Genomic DNA, 23,198 nt, shown 5'->3' on the forward strand with positions numbered 1-23,198 from the left:
TCAGCATGTTAACAAAGCACATATTAAGTTGGGAATGGCTCAAATTTGTCATAATTTTCATGTTGACTGGAAAAACACACTTGGCTGTGTATTTTTTGGCATTTACATTGAAATATCCAAAACTTTATTTTATATTAATCATATTTTCCATGATATATATTTTTATTTTTCTCTTGGCAATTTTATGCTCCTCCCATGTGAAATGGGTCTATTGCTCAAACACCTTTCCCAAGAAACTACTGACTCTGTCTGATTTTATCACATGCTAGGAATTTGGGAATGGGAGACGATGAAAAGGAAATTTGAATAAAATCACACCTTCAACCAACACTTTTAGTGAGAGTCAATATGAAGCAAGCAACATGGGCACCAGGCAGATTCTTCCTTCTCTGATCAACTGACTCAAGGCATACCAAAAATTGAAGTAGACATATTCCTTAGCTTTATGCATCAGTTACTCATTGGATGAACTCAGTGATCCATTGGTGAGCCTCACCAATGTCAGTCCTGTCGTAACCTCCACTGAATTCTGACAGCATTTATAGATCAATGTTTCATGTGCAATTCTGATTGTAATAAATAACCAATTGTTCCACATTCAGTTAACATTTTCATACCTGTAATATACACAAAATATGCTATAACATTCTGGAGCAACCATAATTTTTTTCCTATCTCTCAACTGTACCACAAAGCTGGAGATCTGCTGCAGTCAGGCAAATTGATTGTCATGCAAAGCCACACACAATGATTGACACCACCGGCCAATTGATCTCACTATAACCTCCATCTCCCTTGCCCCTGCTAGTATTGCTCTAAAACTATTGATCGGAACACACAACCGATCAGTTTCCATTTTCTGATTTCTGGCAGGCCAATTAAGGATGTGAGTAATTGTGATTACACTGCTAAAAGATCAATCGAATTTGCTGAAAGATTCAATACTTCTTTGGAGGGACCAGAAGGCAAACATGATGAGCAGTGGTATTCAGAGATGAGCAACTACTTTAAAATAAAATTAACTTTTATTTCAGCAGTCCTACCCATGTAAGTGGTCTCTCAGTTGCAAATCAATAGCAAAACAAAACTGTTCTCGATAGTTCAGTGTTCTTTTTTTTAAAAATATAAGCCATTATGTTGTGTACGCATTTACATATAGAATAGAGGATGCGTTGAGACACTTAGGTCAAAAATATTTTTTAAAAATGCACATGTTGACACTTTTAACAACTTTTCTTTTGAAATGGCAGCCTTCCCTCATTGCCAACTGAACCACGTTTCAGCCATAGCTCTGCTTGATCATTCAGCTCACAGTTTAAACCATTATAATAAAGACCTCTTTTTGATGTCTGTGCAAAGCCATTTATGAGCACCTTAATCATAGACCAGCATTCTCTATCATTGATCTGGATTTTATCTTACAGAAAAGTAATAAACAATTACTAGGCAACACTTCAGAAACTCATAAATTTTTATTCATTCTGAATACCACAGAACACACTTGTCATAAAACATTGATTTGCATGAAACTCTCAGTAGGTGATGCCAGTTGACCATATCAAAGATACAAGATGACTCAATTCCCCATCCATATCCACCACCCAGGAAAACAACAAAGACTGTACTGTAATATCTAGCAACACATTTGGTAATCCTATCCTAGACATCCCTAATAATACAACTCCGGTATTAATCTGAATACAAATGAGTCAATGAAACCATTAAATTTAAAAATCTGTTTGTCATATTCAGATAAACTAGAATACAGAGACAGTCTACAAAAAAAGATTATCAACTACAACTTTACTTTTCAAATGACGATCATCACAGGACTAGAATCTCAATGACTGGAGTTATACAAATGAAAAATTAATATTCCCAATATAGAAGAACTGAAACACAATATTGCATCATATTGTGTACTTGTAAATTTTGGGAGTTCAGGCTGTTAACATAACTCATCCAAACATGGTTGCTACAGCAGATGAAAAATGTATGCATGCCTCATAATGCAGAGTAAATTTACCGCTTCATGGGTTAGTATATATACTACAAAATATTTGTTCTAATTAGTTCTCTGAAGCATGCTGGAGTGTTATTGCACTCCCACTAAATGAGGAGATGAGCACTTGATTTTAATGCGAAAGCCATAATTTTGAAAGTGCAGTGCAATGATTTTTATTACTGCACCAGAGATACAATGCATTTCTTTCTTGCTCAAGTACCGTCTCATTCACAGCGTCAAAAGTGTATACTTTAACAGGAGGGCAACGCTAATTTGAATTCTTACCATACACAACTGTTTCTTCTAATGAAGAAACTTTGGATGACTGCCAGCTTAGAGAAGATTTAGTTAAGTAACAATTTCATTTTGAAGTTTCATAGTCATTAAATTTGTCGATGGTCTCATCCCTCCCTATCCCTGTACCTTCTCTAGTCCCAGAAACTTCCAAAACATCTGTGTTCATCCAATTCTGGTCCCTTGTGCAATTTTAATACACCAACATAGGTGGCCATTATGGCAACCTGGCGAGGGCAGCTTGGAGTTCAGTCAGCTCCTTTTTTTCTATCCCCATGCTAGCCACAAAGATTTTTATTTTTCTCCTAGCGTGCAGCTATCTCACACTTCAGTTAAAACTTAGCAATCAGATTAGAATTGAAAGGGGCCAACTGCAAGACTTTCTTGAGTGAAGGAAAGAGGTATATTAATTCCTACAATACGGAGAATGATATAAAATGTAACATCCAGCACACACAAACACAAGTGTACAGCTCAAGAAGGGGAGAGTGGCAAATACAAAAAGAAAGATCACAAAGTGGCAGTTTAAATAGTTTTCTTAGAATCCTTGAGTTGTTATAGTTGAACCTGAGTTTGCTGAGTTAATGTAGAATCTGTACAATCCTTGGGCTCTCGAATAGATTTTCCTCCAATCTGTTTCATTACTGGCATTAGCTTTTGAGGTGTTCAGAAGGAAATAGGGAGTGAGAAAGAGAGCCTGCCAGTCCTTACAATGACCAATCATTTCCTTTCTTTCTCTTCCAGGTAATTACTGGAATATAGCTCATTTATACATTCCCAAGTTTGCTCCATTAACTTTCCAAGCTGGATAGTTGCAAACAACTCTTTCAGGAGAAGTGCAGAGTGCCCCCTTGAAAGTGAGGCTGTGTTCCTCAAAATCACAACTTTAAAGTGAAAAGATCTTTGCTTTCCTTATCACAACATTGTACATGTACCCTCCACATTGAAATTAGCATTACCTGTAATGTAAATGACTGAATTCCTACATCGGTAGATGACACTGTTAAAAATGAAACAAGTGTAAAAAAGTAAAATGCAATTTTCTACTTACAGCAGTTCCTTTAGTGGATCCTCCCAGATTGGAGCAGGGTGTTGGGGACCTTAGCTCAGTGAACTTTCAGCCATGTGCCGAGACTGTTGCTTGATGCAAGCTGCACCATGCCCACTTCCTGTTGTCTTTTTTTGGGTATTCATGATGCTGCTTTTTGGTGGCCGTGCCACCACTGAGGGCTGCTCAGGGCATTACTCACTGGGACTGCTCCTCTTGGCTAGCTACTGACCTTAGACTTCCTTCCCTTCCACCCTCCTTTCCACAATCAGCACTGTTTCATTTGTGGCTGGGCTCACTGGTATTTCCTTCCTTCCTCAACTGTCCTCTCTGTGATAATGGCAGGTGCTCCTGGGGTAACTGTAACAGACTGCGGCAGCACAGAGCCTATGCTGGGGTCACAGCCACTCTGGTTTGAAAGATGTCCAGTGGCTCTCTTGTGCTTTTCCAATGGGCGTGGCAGCCACCCTCTTCTAACTCACTTTGCAAGGTGGAAGGGACACACCGCAGTCTGATGACAAGTACTGTAATGTCCTTACCGAGTGGCAACTACTGAGCTGGATCACAGTCTGCATCTCAAATGCTCGGCTGGGGTGTGTAGGGGTAGACACCTGGGAACCTTCCAGCTTCTCCTAGTCTGGTAAGGGTGGTAGGGGGTGGTGGTGAGGATCGGGTGGAAGGTGAGTGTATTTGGACATTCTGTTAGACCAAGGGTGAGCGGTGACAAGTGTGGGGGCTGGTAGGTGGGGTCTGCCATGTCATACCTTGGGCAGTGGTTTGGCACAGGAATAATCCACAAGTGGGAAGGTTGGGAGAGACCCCTAAGTGTGAGGGGTTGGGGGGGGGGGGGGGGGGGGGGTGGGGGGAGAAAGAGGTCATGCCAACACACAGAAAACGGTGGAAAAACTCAGGACAGACAGCAACTGTGGAGCCAGAAACAGGAGTTAACATGTCAGATCTGATATGACTACTTCAGAGCCATTAACTCTTTGTCTCCACAATGCTGACAGATTTGCGGACTTTCTCCACCACTCAGTTTTTGTTTCAGATTTCCAGCATCTGCAGTATTTTGCTTTACTTTTACTTGCATCAAAGTGGTGTCAAATTGGCTCAGGCAATGTACTGCAGTCAATTTGAATTTTGCAACTCACAATGAGATTTTCCATCCTCACAACTCAATGACAGTAAAGCAAAACAATGCTGAAAGGGGAATCATTAACCATCAATTCCCCCAAGTTAAAACTAAAGCAGGAAATAAAACTTCTTGCTGCCCAAGCCAGTTGACTGGTTTCAATTTGCAATAAAATGATAATTTCAGTGAAGACAATTCAGTTTATATTGCACACTCCTTCAACCTATGGTCATGTAACCACTGTAGCCATTTTAGGCCCATGTTGATTCCTTTTTAAAAATCATTTTAGTCAATGAAGCTCTCTGACATTAAATTCAGAAGGTGGAAATTGAAAACTAATAGCCCATATTCTAACATTATTGTGATGTCACATCTTCAGCTGGCTAGGCCTAGAGATTTGGAATTTTCTTCCTATGCCCATCTCGTACGAGCAGACTCCCGATCGGGAGGGAGGCAAGACTCAGGCAAGTGGTAGATTTTATTCAAGCAACGAGGTAATGCAGGGAGAGGGCTAAAGGCCTTCCCTGAATCTCACCATGATGTGGCACCCAGTTGCTCTAATCTATGGTTCAGATTGGAAGAAGATCAACGCTGCACACTGATTTTTAAGGTGAAATACAGCATTTTCATACGTTATGTTACAATAATCACATATCGTGTGGTCCACTGTGTTCTTCCCCTTCTGCCATACACACAGTCCTGCGAAACATCTAATCAATGATGGGTATTCCTATGGACAGCCCCCATTCCCCTTAATCTCATGGTGTTTAACAGACATTGGAATATCCAAGCCTTGGGATCTTTCTGAACAACCTATTAATTCACATTCTAGAGTTACTGGTTATACTCCTTCTGGTCTGTTCCAAACTTGCTCATTTCTAAGGACTGCTTGAATTCTGTTACTCTTTGTATTCTGTGCGCTACTTGTATCAAATGCAGTTAATGGGGAGGCAATTGTGTACTAGTATTATCACTGGACTCTCAACCCAGAGACCCAGTTCTGGGTACCTGGTTTCGAATCCTGCCATGGTGGCATTTGAATGATGATCGAATCTGTTGCCGATTGATGGGAAGAACCCATCTGGTTCACCAATGTCCTCTAGGGAAGGAAACTTCTATCCTTACCTGTTCTGGCCTACATATGACTCCAAGCCCAGAGCAGTGCGGTTGACTCAAGTGTCCTCTAGGCAATTAGGGATGGGCAAAAATGGTGGCTTAGCCAGCGACACCCTTATCCTATGAATGAATAAAGGATTCCTCATATTTTCTACTGTCCTAATTTATGTGCTAACAGTAGACATAGCTGTACTTGACGCTTTATAGCTAACTTTATAACAGAAATGATTAAGAATCTGACAGCTATTAGTTAAAACCAACTGTCTTTTGTTTACATTTATTGGGGTGTGTGATATATATATAAAAAAAACATATCACACACAAAAACAAAAGACAGTTGGTTTTAACTAATAGTTGTAAGATTCTTAATCATTTCTGTTATAAAGTTAGCTATAAAGCGTCAAGTACAGCTATGTCTACTGTTAGCACATTATGTAACAAGTTGTAAACACAATTTATTTCATTCAGGGCAAACCAGGAGATAAGGAAACTGTTTTCTGAGAGTAATTAATTTTCACACCTAGGTATAAATGTTTTCCCCAATGCTGCTATTATATTTAGGTTATATGTATTCCTATACTTATGTTGAAATCTCTGATTATCTGAAGAATTTTAAACTAGAACCTATTTCGTAATGTTGTGAGTGACTTCAAAAAAGCAACTAATTACAACAAAATAATTTTAGCTCTTGTTTTCACAGCTGATTAATGAGTTAGGTTGGCTGGTTCATGGGCTGAGATTTAAACCCCTTCTTTTGACTGGTGCTGTTCACTTAATGGGACAACATCCTTTCATTCATGAGGCTGGAATCAATCACTTGTCTATCCTTAGACAACCTCTTCTCAAACTGTCTTGGATGGTTGCTTGCAGGGTCTCCCTTTCAACCTTGGAGTAGCCCTGTTCACTATGTTTCACTTAAACACTAGAGCAGGCTTTTTTATTCTGTTTCTCTCCTGTCAGCCATTTTGAGTCTTTCAAACATGGACTGCCCTGACACATCTCTACCTCTTTCTTTCTTTAAGCGGCCTTAAACCTAGCTCTTTGACCAAACTTTTGCTCATCTGACCTAATATCATCTTACATGCTCTGCGCTACACTTTTGTTAATATAATGCTTCATTACATTAAAGGTGTTGCAAAATATACAAGCAGTTGTTGTTGTTGCATACTATTAACACAACATGCCGATGAAAACTAACAAGAAACAACACTGCAATCACCTTACATCACATGTATTGTGGCATCGGCTTCAGTTAATTTGTAGCAAGATTGAAAATATTTCAAATATTCTGAACTTCTGAGAATTGGTTCCAGAAAACTTATACTTTAACTTACATTCCAGGATCATCATAATCAACCTAGAAAATTCCTGGACCTTTAAGTCCTCTCATCAATTGTAACAAATATGCAAGTTGGAAAGTTTCCTTTAAAAAAGATTCTCATGAGCTGGCCAAAACTAAGAACCAGTGCAGAGAATTAGATCATCCTTTATTAACCAAGGAAGACAAGAGCAATTGTTAACTTTTCTTTTCAATATCTTTAAAATCAATGCAGTTATGAGGAAGTGATCTTTCTCTGCACCTTCTTTGCAGTTATAACACTATATCATACATTCTGTCCTATTACCCTGATGTAGTAAGATATGATGTGTCAGGTTAGCACGCAAAACAATGTATCTCGGTACATGTGACAATAACAAATCAAACCAAAAAGCTAGGGACTAGAAATCTACAAAATAGCCCCAATGGATTAATATCTACAGCAGAATTCCACAAATGTTCTTTGTCCAGAAAATGTTCGAGTGTTAAGCCTGCTTGTTCAAAATGGAATGCACCTTCTTTGAGTGGATGGCCCACTTAGATCACTAAACACTCCTGTTAATTTTACTTGCTACTTGATTGTGAACTGGCAGGTATATAACCTTATTCAGCAATGTTGTAACAGAAGGCCAGTAATTACATACCGTCCATAAGAGGGATGGTGGCCTACACTTTTAAAAAACTTTGTTGTATGATCAATCATGAAAACAGATCAGTACCAACACCGGTAAGCATTTCAAAAGGTCGACTCTGCTGTGTGCCAAGTCACGTATGGGAACATCTACGATCATGTTCTTTCTAACTGAGCTCCCAAACGTGGAAACAGCACTGTCCACAAATCCGGGTAATGGTCGTGAAATGCTGTATAAAATCAGCACAGGTCAGTTACTCGCAACGATTTATTACCACAGCAGAAAATAAATTAACAAGTCAATGCGTAAAAAAGGCTTAACTTTACACTTAGAGAGTGTGACTGCCCTTAACATCTGAGCTATATTTGGTCAAGTGTGGAATCATTTGAATTCCAGAGTTCCAGCAAAATTGGAGTCAATTCGAATCAGGAGGAAATCTCTCCGCTAGTTGGGAGTCATATCTGGTACAAAGATAGTTATGGATGCAAGTCAGTATTCTTAGCTCTGGGAGATCTCTCCAGTAACTCGGGGAAAGTGTCCCAGAGCCCACCTTCAGCTGCTTCATTAACGACCTTCCCTCTACCATAAAGTCAGGAGGAGATGTTTGCTGATGACTGCGTAGATTTCAGAACCATTCATGACTCCTCAGATACTGAAGCAGTCCTCATCCAAATGCTAAATAAAAACTGAAAGAACTGCTGATGCTGTAAATCAGGAACAAAAAGAAAGTTGCTGGAAAAGCTCAGCAGGTCTGGCAGCATTGGTGAAGAAAAAGAAAACAAATGGGAGGAGGAGTGGTGGGGGAGTGGGGAGAGAGGGAAGATTTGGGAGGAGACGAGACACAGGCTCACATTTCAGAACAACTATTTAGATGATTATACCCAGGCTGGTACAGAAAGCGGCCAACTGTATAAAAGCATGTAAAAACAGGAAATAGGGCCAAAAGGAGAAAATAATGATTAAAAATCACTGCAAAATTAACGCTCTTCACTTAGACAGTATTTGGAGCAATATAAATTAATGAATGATCCAAATATAGGTTAAAGGTTGCGATTTTCAGCCATTTTGGAGGCATGGTTACAAGAAGATCGAAGCTGGGAACTAAATATTCAAGTTATGAGACTTTTGGGAAGGACTTGTAGGAAGGAAAGAGTAGTGGGGCAGCTTAAGTACAAGACAGTATGAGAACAACAAAAACAAATGATCTTGGATTAGATAACACAGATGTAACACATTTGGGGAAGTCAATAAGAAAAGAAAATACACAATAACCAGCAGGATATTGAGAAGTGTCCTGAAACAGCACAACATTGGAACACATATCCAGATCCTTAAAAGGTAGCTGGACAGATAATCAAAGCGGTCAAGGTGACTTACTAAATGTTTGCTTTCATGAGCTGAGGTACAGAACCAGAGAAGTACGCGAGAACGGCACAAAACAGTACTGTATGTAATCTGGTCGTCGTACTTGAGGAAAGGTGTGATTGCATTAGAGAGATTAGTAAGATTTACAAGAATGTTACCTATAGAATACTGGTTTTGGTAAAGGATTGGATAGGCGAGGGCTCCTTTCCTCAGGGCAGTGGACGCGGATTGATGGTTTATGTGAAATGCATTAAATTAAAATGCGGCAAGATAGAATAGATAAGAAGGACCTATTTCCATCGATTGAGAGGCCCACAATCAGGGGTGCAGACACAGGGTAAAAGGTAGGATTTTTTGGTGGATTAAAGCAGGCATTCTTCGCACCCAGAGGGGGTAGAGATTCATAACTGTCAGAAATTGTTAGCAAACCATCATAACATTTAATTACTATTTGGAAGCGCCTCTAAAGTGTTGTAACCTACAAGGCAGTGTGGACTATCTACAAGAAACTGCAAAAATTCAAAGATCCTTAGATGACACCTTTCAAATCCACAAACATTTCCATTTAGATGGACAACAGCAGCACATACATGAGAATGCCACTACTTGCAAGCTCCCCACTATCCTGACTAGGAAATATATTGCCATTCTTTCACTGTTGCTGGGTCAAAACCCTGGAATTCTAACCTTGAGGGTCAACCTTCAGCATATAGATTGCAGCAGCTCAAGAAGGCAGCTCACCACCGTCTCCTCAAGGGTAACTAGGGACCAGCAATAAATGATGGCCAGCCAGCAATATCCACAAGTGCAGCAAAGACAGGCTACGGACCAACAGCTGAACAGGGGGATTAGGCTGGATGCCTTCTTAATGGTTGACATGGACACAATAGGCTGAATTGCTTCCCCAAACCTTAGAGGTAAAGATGTAAAACAGAAGGTACGTTTCATTCTTCAAATAGTTGTGGAACAATGAAAGATGAGACATAAATAGGTCTCAAGAGTAAGCCACTAGGAAAGATCCATGACACTTGAAGGTGATTTAAAAATTACAACTTGGCTGGCAGCAGAGGGTGGATCAATTAAGCACAGACGAACTAGAAATCAGTCTCCAAAGTGACCTTAAGTGAGAAGCTTTATCATTGTAAGAAAGGAATAAAGGAAAACTCAAGATATTTGAAAAGAAACAAAGAAAATTCTCTGCATACATTAAACATAGGGATTAACTTGAACACAGGGGGTGCAACTAAAATGGCAGAGTTTTTATCCTGGGTGTACGTTTGACTGCTGGTGGGAGAAATAGAATAAGGGAACTCTAGAGAACCCAAATAAAGTTCAGTTGTCAATTGATACTTGAAACAAACTATTTGAAGAAAACACAGGACTTGAAAGTACATCTCTCTTATAGGATGCTGGCAAATTCTTTTCTCTCATGTCTTCACAGACACATCCTTTCATTACTCAAAAAAAGGCAATGGCTTCCTAAGAATTCCAGTTTTTAAAAAAACGGATGTATCACATATTGTCTGTGGACAAGTAGCATAACATAAAACTGTCTAAGCTCGCTGTAAAACACACAAGGATAATTCATGCTGGACAATGTTTCTTTCTTCTTTATCGATTTTATCAGTACGCTGCTGCAGAGTGCAGCATGAAAATTCTAACACGTTCTCACATATAGTAGGATAATCATCATAAATTCCATTATAATTTATACAGCCTTGTTGATGTTGCTAGGCTGATGCAATTTTTAAGCTTCACTACAAACAAATTCTGGGTATCTCAGTAAAACATTTAAATCAACTCCACAATAATCAAGAACATACAAAGCTAGTCATCAAACTTCAGCTCCTTTCAGAATTCGATATTTTTCCTAAACTTAATGTGATCAGGAATCTTAAATTTACAAACCAATATATCCTTTGGCTCAACTTGAGAAATCCACTCATCTTTATAAGCACCTGCAGATTTCTGTGAATTCACTTTAGTTACTGCTGTTCTGTTGTGTTCATGAACCTTATTTAAGTGATTTTCCGACAGCAACATTTAATATCAGATCACAGATTGGCCCACTTTACTTTTGTTTGCCTCTTCCAGGTCATTGTGTCGTCATCATGGGGCAGTAGGAAACGTAGTCTATCACATTTCAGCTCTTCAGGCTTCACTTGCAACCAGTGCCATTTAATAACTCACTGCCTTGGGTGAATCAAATGTTGATGCTGTTCTCGAACCCTGCGTATGACCTACATCCCTTTAATTCTGAGCCATTGAAATACCTCCTTTTAAACTTACAAAATTAATTTGGGAACTTCACAACCTATTTGCTGATCACCAACAGACCTTGGAAACTTCTTTGAGCTGGTATGTAAAATATGTTGTGACATTCAATGACATTAAACTTCAATTGAGTTTATCTGAATAGTCGTGTAAATTGAAAAACAGTATTAAAATGGCTTCACAAGAAATTATGTGGAAGTTTGAACATAAACTAATATTAAGTATTCTCGTTCCCAATTTTTGTTTTGCGAACAGTCAATTAAAAAGTGCTTTTTAAAAATCAAAAAAAATCCTAAAAGCAATGAAACTACCCTAATAACCGCATGATGATCTGATGACCCATTTTGCTCTAAGCCCTTTTGGTAATTTATGCAAATGTTTTACCTAGAGTATGGAATTATTTTACTATGGAGTAACATGTGAAAATCACAGGCAAGTACAGGTCAGTTTGTCAATCAAACTTGCCCCATAATCTCAATGTTCACAGGATCATGACATTATACTTCCTATGCCCCCAGTACATAATATAGAGACATGCTGAAGGTGGTTTACTGGGAATAAGAGAAAGAGGCAATTTATAACAAGAATCTGGGACCCAAAAGGGCTTGATTAACTGAATATAATTTGCGTTGTAATTTCTGAGTTGCCGTAACCTTTGGTTGTAGGCACTTTTTTTGAGATGGGTGCACACTCAAGTATATAATTGCAAAATTTAAAATCAATGGCATTCATGGGTAAATCTCTCACCGGTTCGAGTTTCTAACTAACCAAAAGAAAATTTGGTGTCATTATTGGAAGCCAATCATCTTTGGCCTTGGCATTACTGCAGGAGATCTTCAGGATCCTCCTATACCCAGCTATCTTAAGCTGATTTATTAAAGATGTTGCATCGCAATGTTCAATACCACTTGTGGCAGAATCTGGTCAACACTTGGGCTTGGTCCTATCATGAAGTAACAAGCAACATTCACGCTACACAAGTGTGAACAAATGGCCATTTCGAGTAAGAGAAAAACCTCTCTACACTGATATTTTGGAGTTGAGAGTTCATACAGCCATTAAACATCACTAAATGATATTACTCTATGATTCCATGATATTTAATCACAGTACTAACCATTAACAACATATGTTTGGCAACAGGGGCATCCTTGACCAGAAACTTAATTATAATAGCCAGATGAATAAGTTTTCTTGAAGAAAAGTCAGAGTTAGGGCTTTTTGAAAAATACATTTGATCATGAGATTTGAGCATCACCCATCCCAAACTGCCCAGGAGAGGACAACTTGCCTTCTTGAACCACCATACGTAGGCCAGACCAGGTAAAAATACTAGATTTCCTCTCAACACTGGTGAATCAGATGGGTCACTATTAGACCAACTGTTAATTCCAGAAATATTTAAAATTCAAATTTCATCATGTGCCATGGTGGGATTTGAACTCATATTCCTAGAAAATTAACCTAAGTTTCGGGATTATAAATCCAGTGCCATTAGCACTTCCACTGTTTCTGAAGAAGAATTCACATTCCATCTCCATAAAACTTGTTCACTGTCTCCAAGACAGGGATATTTTCATTTTCTTTCACGAGATGGAAGTGCTGCTGACTCAACAAGCACACTGCGAAACTTGAAAGTGTTTTGAAAAGACTTACAATGACATTGCCTGGGTTAGAGGGTTTGAGGTCTCGGGAGAGGATGGGGCTATTACCCCGGAGTATCAGAGGCTGAGGGCTGACCTTGGAGGTTTATAAAATCTTGAGGGGCATGGATAGGGTGAATGGCCAAAGTCTTTTTCCCAAGGTAGGGGAGTCCAAAACTAGAGGGGATAGGTTTAAGGTGAGAGGGGAAAGATTTAAAAGCAACCTAAGGGGCAATCTTTTCACGCAGAGGGTGGTGCATGTACGGGACGAGCTGCTGCAGGAAGCGGAGGAGGCTGGCACAATTACAACATTTAAAAGGCACCTGGCTGGGGACATGAACTTAGAGGGCTAAGGTCCAATAGCTGGCGAATGGGATCAGATTAGTTTAGGATATCTTGTCGTCATGGGCGAGTTGAGCCTAAGGGTCAGATTCTGTGCTATACATCTCTATGACTACGATTATCTTGCCCATCTCCTGATGCCCTGGACATGGTGGTAGTGAGTCATGTACTCAAACTGCTGCAACCCGTTCACAGTAGGTACATCCACAGTGCTATGAGGAAGTGAATTACAGAATTTTGATCCCAAAACAGTTAAAGAATGAAGGAATTATTTGAGGTCAGGATGACAAGCAACTTGAAGGGAAACTTGCAGTGGTGGTTTTCCCATGCATCCACAGCCCTACTCCTCCTGGACTGTAGAGGTCACAGATTTAGAAGGTGTTACTGAAGCAATGATGCTCACATCCCACGAACAACTGGAGAAATCAATTGTACATTAAGTAAGCTATGAATACGTGGTATCAATGTTTCATGAGCCTCACTCATATCAAGGAATAGACAGAAACTTAAATAATTCTTGAAATAGGTGGAGGAGTGAGGAATTCTTCTAAAAAATACGGCTGGCCTGTTTGACTGCACCTGTGCAATCTTCACCTACTTGTTGAAATTTCATTCAACGTCCATAAATGACAAGTTATGTATCTGAAATATTTTAGCAAAACAAAAAATTAATTAATGACAAAGGGTTTACTTACCATAGTAGAAAGTTGGCAGCTTGTGTAGAATCACAGAAGTCAATACCCATTGAAGCAGTGTTTGATGTTCCAGGATGAAGGCACTCTGAAATAAGAAAAAATATTTATGTATTCTGCAAATATGGTAACAGAAGACCATTTCTAATGACTATTCCAATGGCATAGAAATTACAAGTTGAATGGCCTCCCTTTGAGCAGTAATATTCTAAGATTCCAACACAACAATGGCAAAGGCTCAATCTTTTTAGAAAATTAAAGAGTGTACTTTTTTTTTCCGTATGTCAGAGCTTTTTCTGCGTTTCCTGTTCCAATAGAAGTTGATGCGACAGTAGGTCCATCAAGTCTACTCCACTATTCAGAATCATGACTGATCTGATTTTGGCTTCAACTTCACTTTCCTGCCTGGCCCTCAAATCCTTAACACCTAATCAAACAAAAATCTCAACTTTGACTAAATTCAACGACCCATTGGATTTCTGTCGACTATAATTCCAAAAGCAAAAAAAAATTCTCAGAGAAGAAACTCCCCAACTGTCTTAGTTGGGAGATCTATTAATTTTAAATTGTGCTCCTTGTTCAAGATCTCCCACGAGTAGAAACATCCTTTCAACACCTACTGGTGCAGTCCCGTATGTTTCAATAAGAGACAGACTCATTCCTCCAGGCCCAACCTATTCTTCCATTATCGTAAGACAAACCCTTCATTCCAGGAATCAGCATACAAAACCTTCTCTGAATTGTTATCAATGCAAGCAATCCTGTCTTTAACTGAGAATTCCAGAACTGTCCACACGAACTCCAGGTGTGGTCTTATCAATACCCTCTACAGTTGTAGCAAACCCTTCCTATTTCTATAATCCATCTTGCTTGTAATAATTTCAATTCCCTTCTCAATTACTCGCTGCACTTGCATGGTATCTTTCTGATTCACGTACAAGGACGCCTAGATCCCTCTGCACTGCAACATCCTGCAAACTTGCCCCATTTACATAACCTGTATTTTTATTCTTCCTAAAATGGACAAATTCAAACTTTTCCACATTACACACCGGCTGCCCAATTTTCACATCTTCACTTAGAAGTTACCTACATCTCTTCACACTTCTCTGCAATCGTGCTTTCCTCCTTTAGCTTTGCATCATCAGTATTATCCAAGTGATCATTCACATGGCCACAAAGATGCTGAGGTCATTTCAAACATGCCTTCCACTGTCCCCTCTCTCCTCCTTCTCTGCTACGTCCCTATCGACCCAACAACCACAGGACTAGGGTGGCACGGTGGCTCAGTGGTTAGCACTGCAGCCTGTGCCAGGGACCCGGATTCAATTCTGGCCTCGGGCAACTGTCTGTGTTGAGTTTGCACATTCTCCCCGTGTCTGCGTGGGTTTCTTCCAGGTGCTCTGGTTTCCTCCCACAGTCCAAAGATGTGCGGGCTAGGTGGCTTGGCCATGCTAAATTGCCTGTTCAGGGATGTGTGGGTTATAGGGGGATGGGTCTGGGTGGTGTGGACTTGTTGGGCTGAAGGGCCTGTTTCCACACTGTAGGGAATCTAGCCTATATTAGCGCAGGGCAGAAATTGGTGAGCTTTTGGTCTGTTACGTCCCAAGACCGTGTCATCTTAATCAAAGCCCCGAGGGAAATTGTAAATGAAATCTCTTCTTTGCAATTTTTGTTTTTAAATCAAAATGCTGGACTTCTATAACATTACTCACACTTGCTACGCTACAGGATTACGATTAATGCCATTTCTAAAATGTTAACAAAAGAGCTGACTACAGAGCAATTATTTGAACTCTTAAGAAAAACCATGAAGTAGATGACAGATACGACCTTATCAGCAAAGACACGAAATGAGTATTTTGCATAAGTATTTACTGTGGAGAAAGATATAGAAGTTATAGGACATTAGGAAATAAATAGGGAACATTGAAATATGTTCATAATACAGAGGTGGTGGTGCTGGACGTCTTAAAACACAAAAGTAGATAAATGCCCAGGACTTCATCAGGTGTACCCTGGAAATCTGTGGGAAGCTAGGGAAGTGATTGCCAGGCCCCTCGCTGAGGTTTTTTTAAAAAATCATCAATAGCTACAGGTAAAGTGCCAGAAGACTGGGGAGGTTGGCTAATGTGGTGTCACTATTCAAAAACAGTGACAAGGAAAAGCCAGGGAGCTACAGACCGGTGAACCATCAGTGGTGGGCAAGCTGTTGGGGCGAATTCTGAGGGATAGGATTTACATGTATTTGGAAAGACAAGGACTGATTAGGGATAGTCAACATAGCTTTATGCATGTCGCCTTAACTTAATTGAGTTTTTTGAAGCAGTAACTAAGAGGAATGATGAGGGCAGAGTGGTGGATGAGATCAATATGGACTGCAGCAAGGCATTTGACAAGTTTCCTCATGGTAGACTGATTAGCTTGGAATACAAGGAGAACTAGCCATTTGGATACCAAACTGTCTCAAAAGTAGAAGTTAAGCAGTGGTGGTGAAAAACTGTTTTTCAGACTGGACACCTGTGTCACAAGGATCGGTATTGGGTCCACTGCTGCTCATCATTTATATTAATGATTCAGATGTGAACATGGGAGGTACAGCAAGTATGTTTGCAGATAACACCAAAATTGGAGGTGTAGTGGACAGCGAAAGTTACCTCAGAGCACAACAGGGCCTTGATCAGATGGGCCAATGGGCCGAGGAGTGTCAGATGAAGTTTAATTTAAAATAATGTGAGGTGCTGCATATTGGAAAGATAAATCAGTGTAGGATTTATACACTTGACGGTGAGGTCCTGGACAATGCTGCTGAACAAAGAGACCTTGGAGAGCAGATTCATAGTTCCTCGAAAGTGGAGTCATAGTTAGACAGGATAGTTAAGGTGGCGTTTGGTATGCTTGCTTTTAATGATCAGCGCACTGAGTATTGGAATTGGGTGGACATGGCGAGGCTGTACCGGACATTGGTTGGGCCAATTTTGGAACACAGTGCAATTCTGATCCTCCTGCTATAGGAAGGATGTTGTGAAACTAGAAAGGATTCAGAGAAGATTTACAAGGATGTTGCCAGGGTTGGAGGGTTTGAGCTATAGGGAGAGACTGAATGGGCTGGGACTATTTTTCCTGGACCTTTGGAGGCTGAGGGGTGACCTTATAGAGGTTTATAAAATCATGAGGAGCATAAATAGGATAAATAGACAAGGTCTTTTCCTTTGGGTGGGGAGTCCAAAATTAGAGGGCATAGGTTTAAGGTGAGAGGGGGAGGATTTAAAAAGAGACCCAAGGGGCAACTTTTTCACAGAGGGTGGTGCATGCATGGAATCAGCTGCCAGAGGAAATGGTGGAGGCTGCGACAAAGACAACATTTAGAAGGCATCTGGTTTTGAGGGGGATTCAGGCCAAATAATGGTAAATGGGACTAGATTTATTTAGAATATCTGGTTGACATGGGCACGTTGGACTAAAGGACTTGTTTCTGTGCTGTACATCTGACTCGAAAACACAGTAATAAAATGAAGGCACAGAACAAAACTATAGATTTATCACATCACCAATAGTAATCTCAGTTCATTAGAAAAGGCTGCAAGCACAGGTTTAAAGGTTTTACAGTCGTTACAAAAAGTGGACCCCACAACTAGCATCAAGAAAAGATGCAACGTAACCAAATTTAAAGCAGGAATTTGCAATACCAATGTTGTACTTCATTACCTATTTCATAGAAATCATGCATGCGCATGCCTGATGCGAGCTTCTGTTCTCCTATTCGAATGTTCCTGATTTCTTTATCTGAGTTATTGGTTAATATAATCTGAACAGAAACCATTTTTGAATTGTAAATACATGGCTGACGTGGAAAGTGATACTCTGCTCCGAGGCCTTTTCCAGACATCCGATGAAGTAGCGTATATGATTTTGGAGGAACAAACACTGGAGTGGCCACCTAAACAGCAAAAAAGCAGTCATTGAAATAGTTCAAACAATAATGCACAACACCGAAAATTGCATTATTTTGCTTACAATCATTCGGAATTAGAACGGGGTCCAATTTATTGCATTTTCCAAACAGTTAAATTGAAAAGAAAATCTGTTTTCCTGATTGCTCCCATCCCAAACTTAAACTCTGTATCAAGTGTTGAAGAAGTGTGCATGACCTTCCACAAAGTGTTTCATAAAGAGCCACATTACAGATTAGCTGGAAATTCAACTCCAAGGAATTAATGGGAGAGCAGCAGCACCAATACAAAATTGGTTAAGTGGTAGAAAGAAGGTAGTAGTTGGTAGTGAATAATTGTTTTTCAGGTTGCTTGCAAGTATAAATTATGTCTTAAGAGCAGTATTAGGACAACTGTCCTTGTGTATATGTATAAATTGTGTGAATTGGGTCTAGAGACAGCAGTTATAAATCTGCAGATGACACAAGGCTTGGAAAAAAAAAGTAAACCATGAGGGGTATATTAGCAGACCTCAGGAGGACACGTTGGTGAAATGGATAGACAGTGGATAAAATTCAATGCAAGAGGTGTAAAGCAAACTGTGATGCACTGTAAAAGAAATTCAATATAGATAGATGGTATAACTTTAAATGAATTGTAGAAAGAGACATCAAGGGTTTCAAAATGTTCAAAGCTTTGAAGGTGATAGGAGTTGAAAAAATTTGGAAAAATATTTGATTCGTGGCTGTATTAATTGAGGCAGAGTGTTCAAAAAGAAATAAGTTACACCAAACCTTTATCTGAAGCTTAAGCAGTGTTGTGTCCAATTTACAGCACTACAGCTTAAGAAGAAAGTCGAAGACTTAAAGCAGAGTTACCAGAAATATTAAAAATTAATGATTTCAGTTGTGTGGAAAGAATCTGACAACATTTTCCTTAAGGCAAAGATAGCCAAGAGAAAGATTTAAGAGGTATTCAAGGGTTTTGATAGAGAGGATAAGGAACAATGGTTGCCATCAGCCAAAGTCACAGATTTAAGATCATTTGCAAAAAATATTGGCATGCAGCAGGGAAGAAGTCCATGTATTCTTGCTACGCAGTGAGTTATATAGTGGATCAAATTGGACAAGTACTTGTAAAAGAGAAATTGACTAAGTTATGCATAAAGGATTCAAGAGTGGGGTGGCTTGGATGGTTCTTCCAATAATCTATGATTTTCCAAATCCACGATTTGGCAACATGTTTAAATAGCTGTAAACAAACATAGAGACAAAGTGTCATTTTGTTGCAGTTTTAAAAAAAATTTTTGTCATTTCCCAGATGTGGACAGTTTACCCGGTCACCAGACTCTCAAAGCCATTCAGTAGCAAAAGAAACAACTTGAAACAAATTCTGACTGTCCCCTTGTAACAAAAATTCCCCCCTAAAAAAAACACAGCTTACAATCAAAATCCTAGAGATTCTACTGCAGTTTCATCTGAGCAACAGCTCAGTGTGCAGTCATTATTTTTGTGATTGATTACTTCTGCTGTAATACAATACATGCAAATTTGAGGTGTTTTAAAATGACAATGCCTAGTTTACTTTCAAAGAGCAAACTATAATCTTTGTAAAGTATTTTGCAATTCTGTCACGCAAAATCTAACCGCCGAAAGGATAATGCAAGTGCTCTTACTATTCAACTGCTGACCATATCATCATTCCTGGAATGTTTTGCGCAGAATGTTCTATGGAGAAAATCACAGGCTCAAAAGGCTTGATGCACTGAAAGGCCACTACAGACCATTCACATATTTCATCTGTTTATTGCGATAAGCAAATAGCCCGTGGAATGACAGCGCACATAACTGTCAAATGAGTAACACTTAGGTTTAGTGAAACATTTATATGGGCCTTTACCTCTCTTAGAAACAGACAGCATCTCTCAATGTCATCCAAAAGAAAAGTCTTACATTTTTAACACTTCACTAAAAAATAACTGAAGAGTGTAAAATGACAAATACCTTGTGCAGTTAGCTGGTAATGGACCATACTCTCAACTCATTTAGATTTATGCAATATAAACTTGTCACTAATAATTAATTTATGAGACAGCTGTTCCTAGAATCTTCCAAGTCTATCGTTACAAAAGCTCTTAAGCTATACCTTCAAAAACAGGAGGTGGTTTCAAACCTTTTTTTAAAAGAAGTAAATAGACACATTTCTAATAATCTGAAAGCAAAGTAAAATCTTAAAAACAACAGGTAGCTCAATGAACTAAATTAGGTTAACTGGAAATAATAGTACTGAATGCACATCTAAGCATCTCTGCAAATTGAAGGTTTCTTACTGCCTCCACACATGTTTTTAGGTAATGGTAACTTACAGTGCCTCTGTTTGTAAAGCACTTAGTGTCACATGTAGTTACTCCAAGCAATAGTTCAAACAATTTGACTATTTTGTAAGAAATAAAAATCTATTTGCAAGTTGCTGAGTTTTATGAGGTGATGCCATTGCTTCATTAATAATCAACAGTTCATTGTTCCAGTCATTTTTCACAGGGATTATGCCTACAGCCGTCAAATGCAAGTGTTTAAAAGATAGCTCCAAGACAGCTCAAGACATTACCTTGCAAACTTTCCTCACTGATACAAAGATGCCGATTCGCAAAATAACTTGAAATTAAAAGGGAGCAAAAGGGATTCAATACCTAATTTTATGACAGACAATTTTCTCATGCTTTCAAAGCAAATGTCATTGCCCAAATACGCAAAAGACTTACATACATCCCCTAATTAACTCTCAATCTATTTATTTTCTAATTACCAGAAAGTTGCATAAATGCAATTTCTTCTGAAAGCATAAAAATAATACACAGGTGAGCAGATAATAATGCAAGCAAATGGATTTTTAACATTTGTCATTGAAGGAAAGAGTCTAGAAGTAGGAAAATGTTTTAGCAACTTTTATAGGTAGTGAGTACACATCTGGTGTTTTGCATACAATTTTGGCCCCCTTACTGAAAAGGGGTATAGTTACAATGCAGGGAGTTCAGGGGGGAATCACTAGATTGATTCCAGTGATGAGGGGAATGTCCTCTGAAAATAGACTGAGCAGTTTAGGCCCAGGAGTTTAGGAGATTGAGGAGTGATCTAATTGAGGTATGTAAGGTGTTAAGGGGTATTGACAAAGTAGACGTTGACAGGATGTTTCCTCCAATGGAGTACTCTAGAATGAGAAGTCATAGATTTTTGTGAAACTGCTCTCACTTATCCTAAGAGATGAGCAGAAATTACTTTTCTCAGGGTCATCAATCTGTAGAATTCAATAAGCCAGAATGGTGGATGCTGGGACATGGAATAAATTTGTCAGATGGATTTTTAATCAATTTTGGCTTAAGGGGTTATGGATAATGGGCAGGAAAGTACAGTTGAGGTGAGAAGAGATCAGTCACGGGAAGGTTTGAGGAACTAAACTGTCTACCTTTGCTTTTATTTCATATAGTCTTACAGGTGTGTTGTAAACATGTACAGGAAATATGAAAATACCATATTGTATGACTTTAGAATGGGTTCTGAATACAGTTTGTATGTCTTGATTTAAATTTTACCTCACCCTCTAACCTCACTTTCCAAAGATTAACCTTGAAAGGTTAACCACAGAATCAAAACATCAAGTAACAAAACAAAATGACTTCCAGAATGTTGGCCTAAATAGTTTTCATATATGTATATCATGGGGGGAAAAAAACAGGTCAAAGGTCCCCACCGGAGGTCTCATTCTGCTGAAGAGACGTCTAATTGGAACAACATTTCCGACTGTTTCTGTTCAAGAGAGTTCGAAATACACTTAGTAATTGGATCAAAGTTTGTGTTAACAGTCCATATTGTTGGTGTATGCCAGTGACTAAAAATTTGTTCTTTTATTTCCCACTGTAAACCATTGCCATATTTTGTGGCAATAGAAAATGGAAGACTGCTATAAGTGATGGCGTTTAATGGTTGCCACAAAGTGCACAAAAAAGGTATTTAAAGCTAGCAGAAGACTACACAAACCAGCTGAGATACTTAAAAGTAACAACTCAATTTATTCAACTATTCCCTTTGCGCAAAAAGAACAAAAAAAAACTTACATGTAACCAAAAATGATGGTACAAGTTATGTAGGTGTCCAAATGTATGAGCAGAAAGAAAAGGTCATTTATTAATGAACTATGTCAACTCTATTCAGTTCCACTTTTGTCACTCTGCATATGCATGATTTAAACACACTGATGTAAAATATCTTAAAAGGTGCATGTATGTTGTTATTGGCCATTCCTCTGGTGTCTGCTTGTTCCTGCAGTAATATTCTCTCTCCATGGAGTGCCATTCTTATGCTTTTGTGAAAGCAGTGTTGCCATGTAAACTGTCGTTGCTGATGTTGTTGAGCAACAGTGAACTTCTGGGACTGATGTGCACTCTGTGCAGGTGGTGAGCTCACTTCTTCGTGCTGGCTGCCAGCAGTAAAGGCATTGCTTCTCTTGCTGTATTTCGACGTTTGTATGTAGCTGTGGTGGTGCATCTGGTCATTCACATTTAGAATGTATCACTGAGGGGACAACAACTCCACACAGGTACCCAGTTACCATATGGGCTGATCGTTAGAGAATGTTGAACCTTTACATCCTTAACTGGCTTTCCAATGCTCAACTCTGAAAATGACTTAGCAGTTCTATCAAAATCAAATTTAGAAGTTGTTTCACCTTTGCTTTGTTACTCAGACGGCCTTCAGTAGTTCTCTTTGGGCTTCCCTCTCCCCTACCCCCACAACAAAGTTTGGGAGAATAGTTTGAATGCAGCAAAACAAAATTAGGATGGGACCACACAAAGGCCAGAATTGCTGGAGAAACTCAAGGTCTGGCAGCATATGTGGAGAGAAGAGAGTTGATGTTTCAAGCCCAGTGACCCACCTTTTCAGGTCTTCAGGTGGTCCCACTCAAGGACTGCCATGTACAAGTCTGTGCTGTTCTTCATGATCCCTTTGGCAATTTTCACTGCTGCCTCAGCCTTTTCATTTGATAAGCGATAGTGTGAAAATGATTTATTGTGCTGAATTTTCCAAACTTGGAAGAAACAGCCGAATTGTTCACCCAAGAATCAGAGCATTCCACAATCTCAATGGCAGTCACTTAAGTTATCTGGTCAAACACCGAGTCGAAATAACTATTGATGGTGACACGGTAAATAGTTCCTGCGAGGTAATATGTCTGCAGAGGAGCATTTCAGAACTCTTGCTTTAAAAGACAAAATAGAAGAGAGAGCGCGCGCACATGCTGGAAAAATGTGGAATAATCAATAAAGTGACAGCTCCTACTGACTAGATTAGCAGAATTGTAACAATGAAAACAACTGGAATGCAGTGTATGCATGGATCGAAAGGATCTCA

At 39.2% G+C, this 23,198-nt stretch overlaps 1 protein-coding gene across 4 annotated transcripts in view; it reads right to left on the minus strand.

Annotated features, from left to right (window-relative positions):
- ap3b1a (adaptor related protein complex 3 subunit beta 1a) overlaps positions 1-23,198 on the minus strand; it is a 308,383-nt gene that overhangs the window by 46,849 nt on the left and 238,336 nt on the right. For all 4 annotated transcript variants that reach the window (XR_007247173.2, XM_048527277.2, XM_048527276.2 and 1 more), the window contains exons 23-24: positions 17,570-17,801; positions 13,865-13,949 (exon numbers count right to left, since the gene is read on the minus strand). Coding sequence is in view for 3 of the 4 variants with exons in the window: in XM_048527277.2 (XP_048383234.1) it covers positions 13,865-13,949; positions 17,570-17,801 (317 nt within the window). In the remaining variant the exon portion in view is untranslated. The remainder of the gene's footprint in view (positions 1-13,864; positions 13,950-17,569; positions 17,802-23,198) is intronic.

Source organism: Stegostoma tigrinum, chromosome 3 (assembly GCF_030684315.1).
Source record: "Stegostoma tigrinum isolate sSteTig4 chromosome 3, sSteTig4.hap1, whole genome shotgun sequence".
NCBI classification, from domain to species: domain Eukaryota; kingdom Metazoa; phylum Chordata; class Chondrichthyes; order Orectolobiformes; family Stegostomatidae; genus Stegostoma; species Stegostoma tigrinum.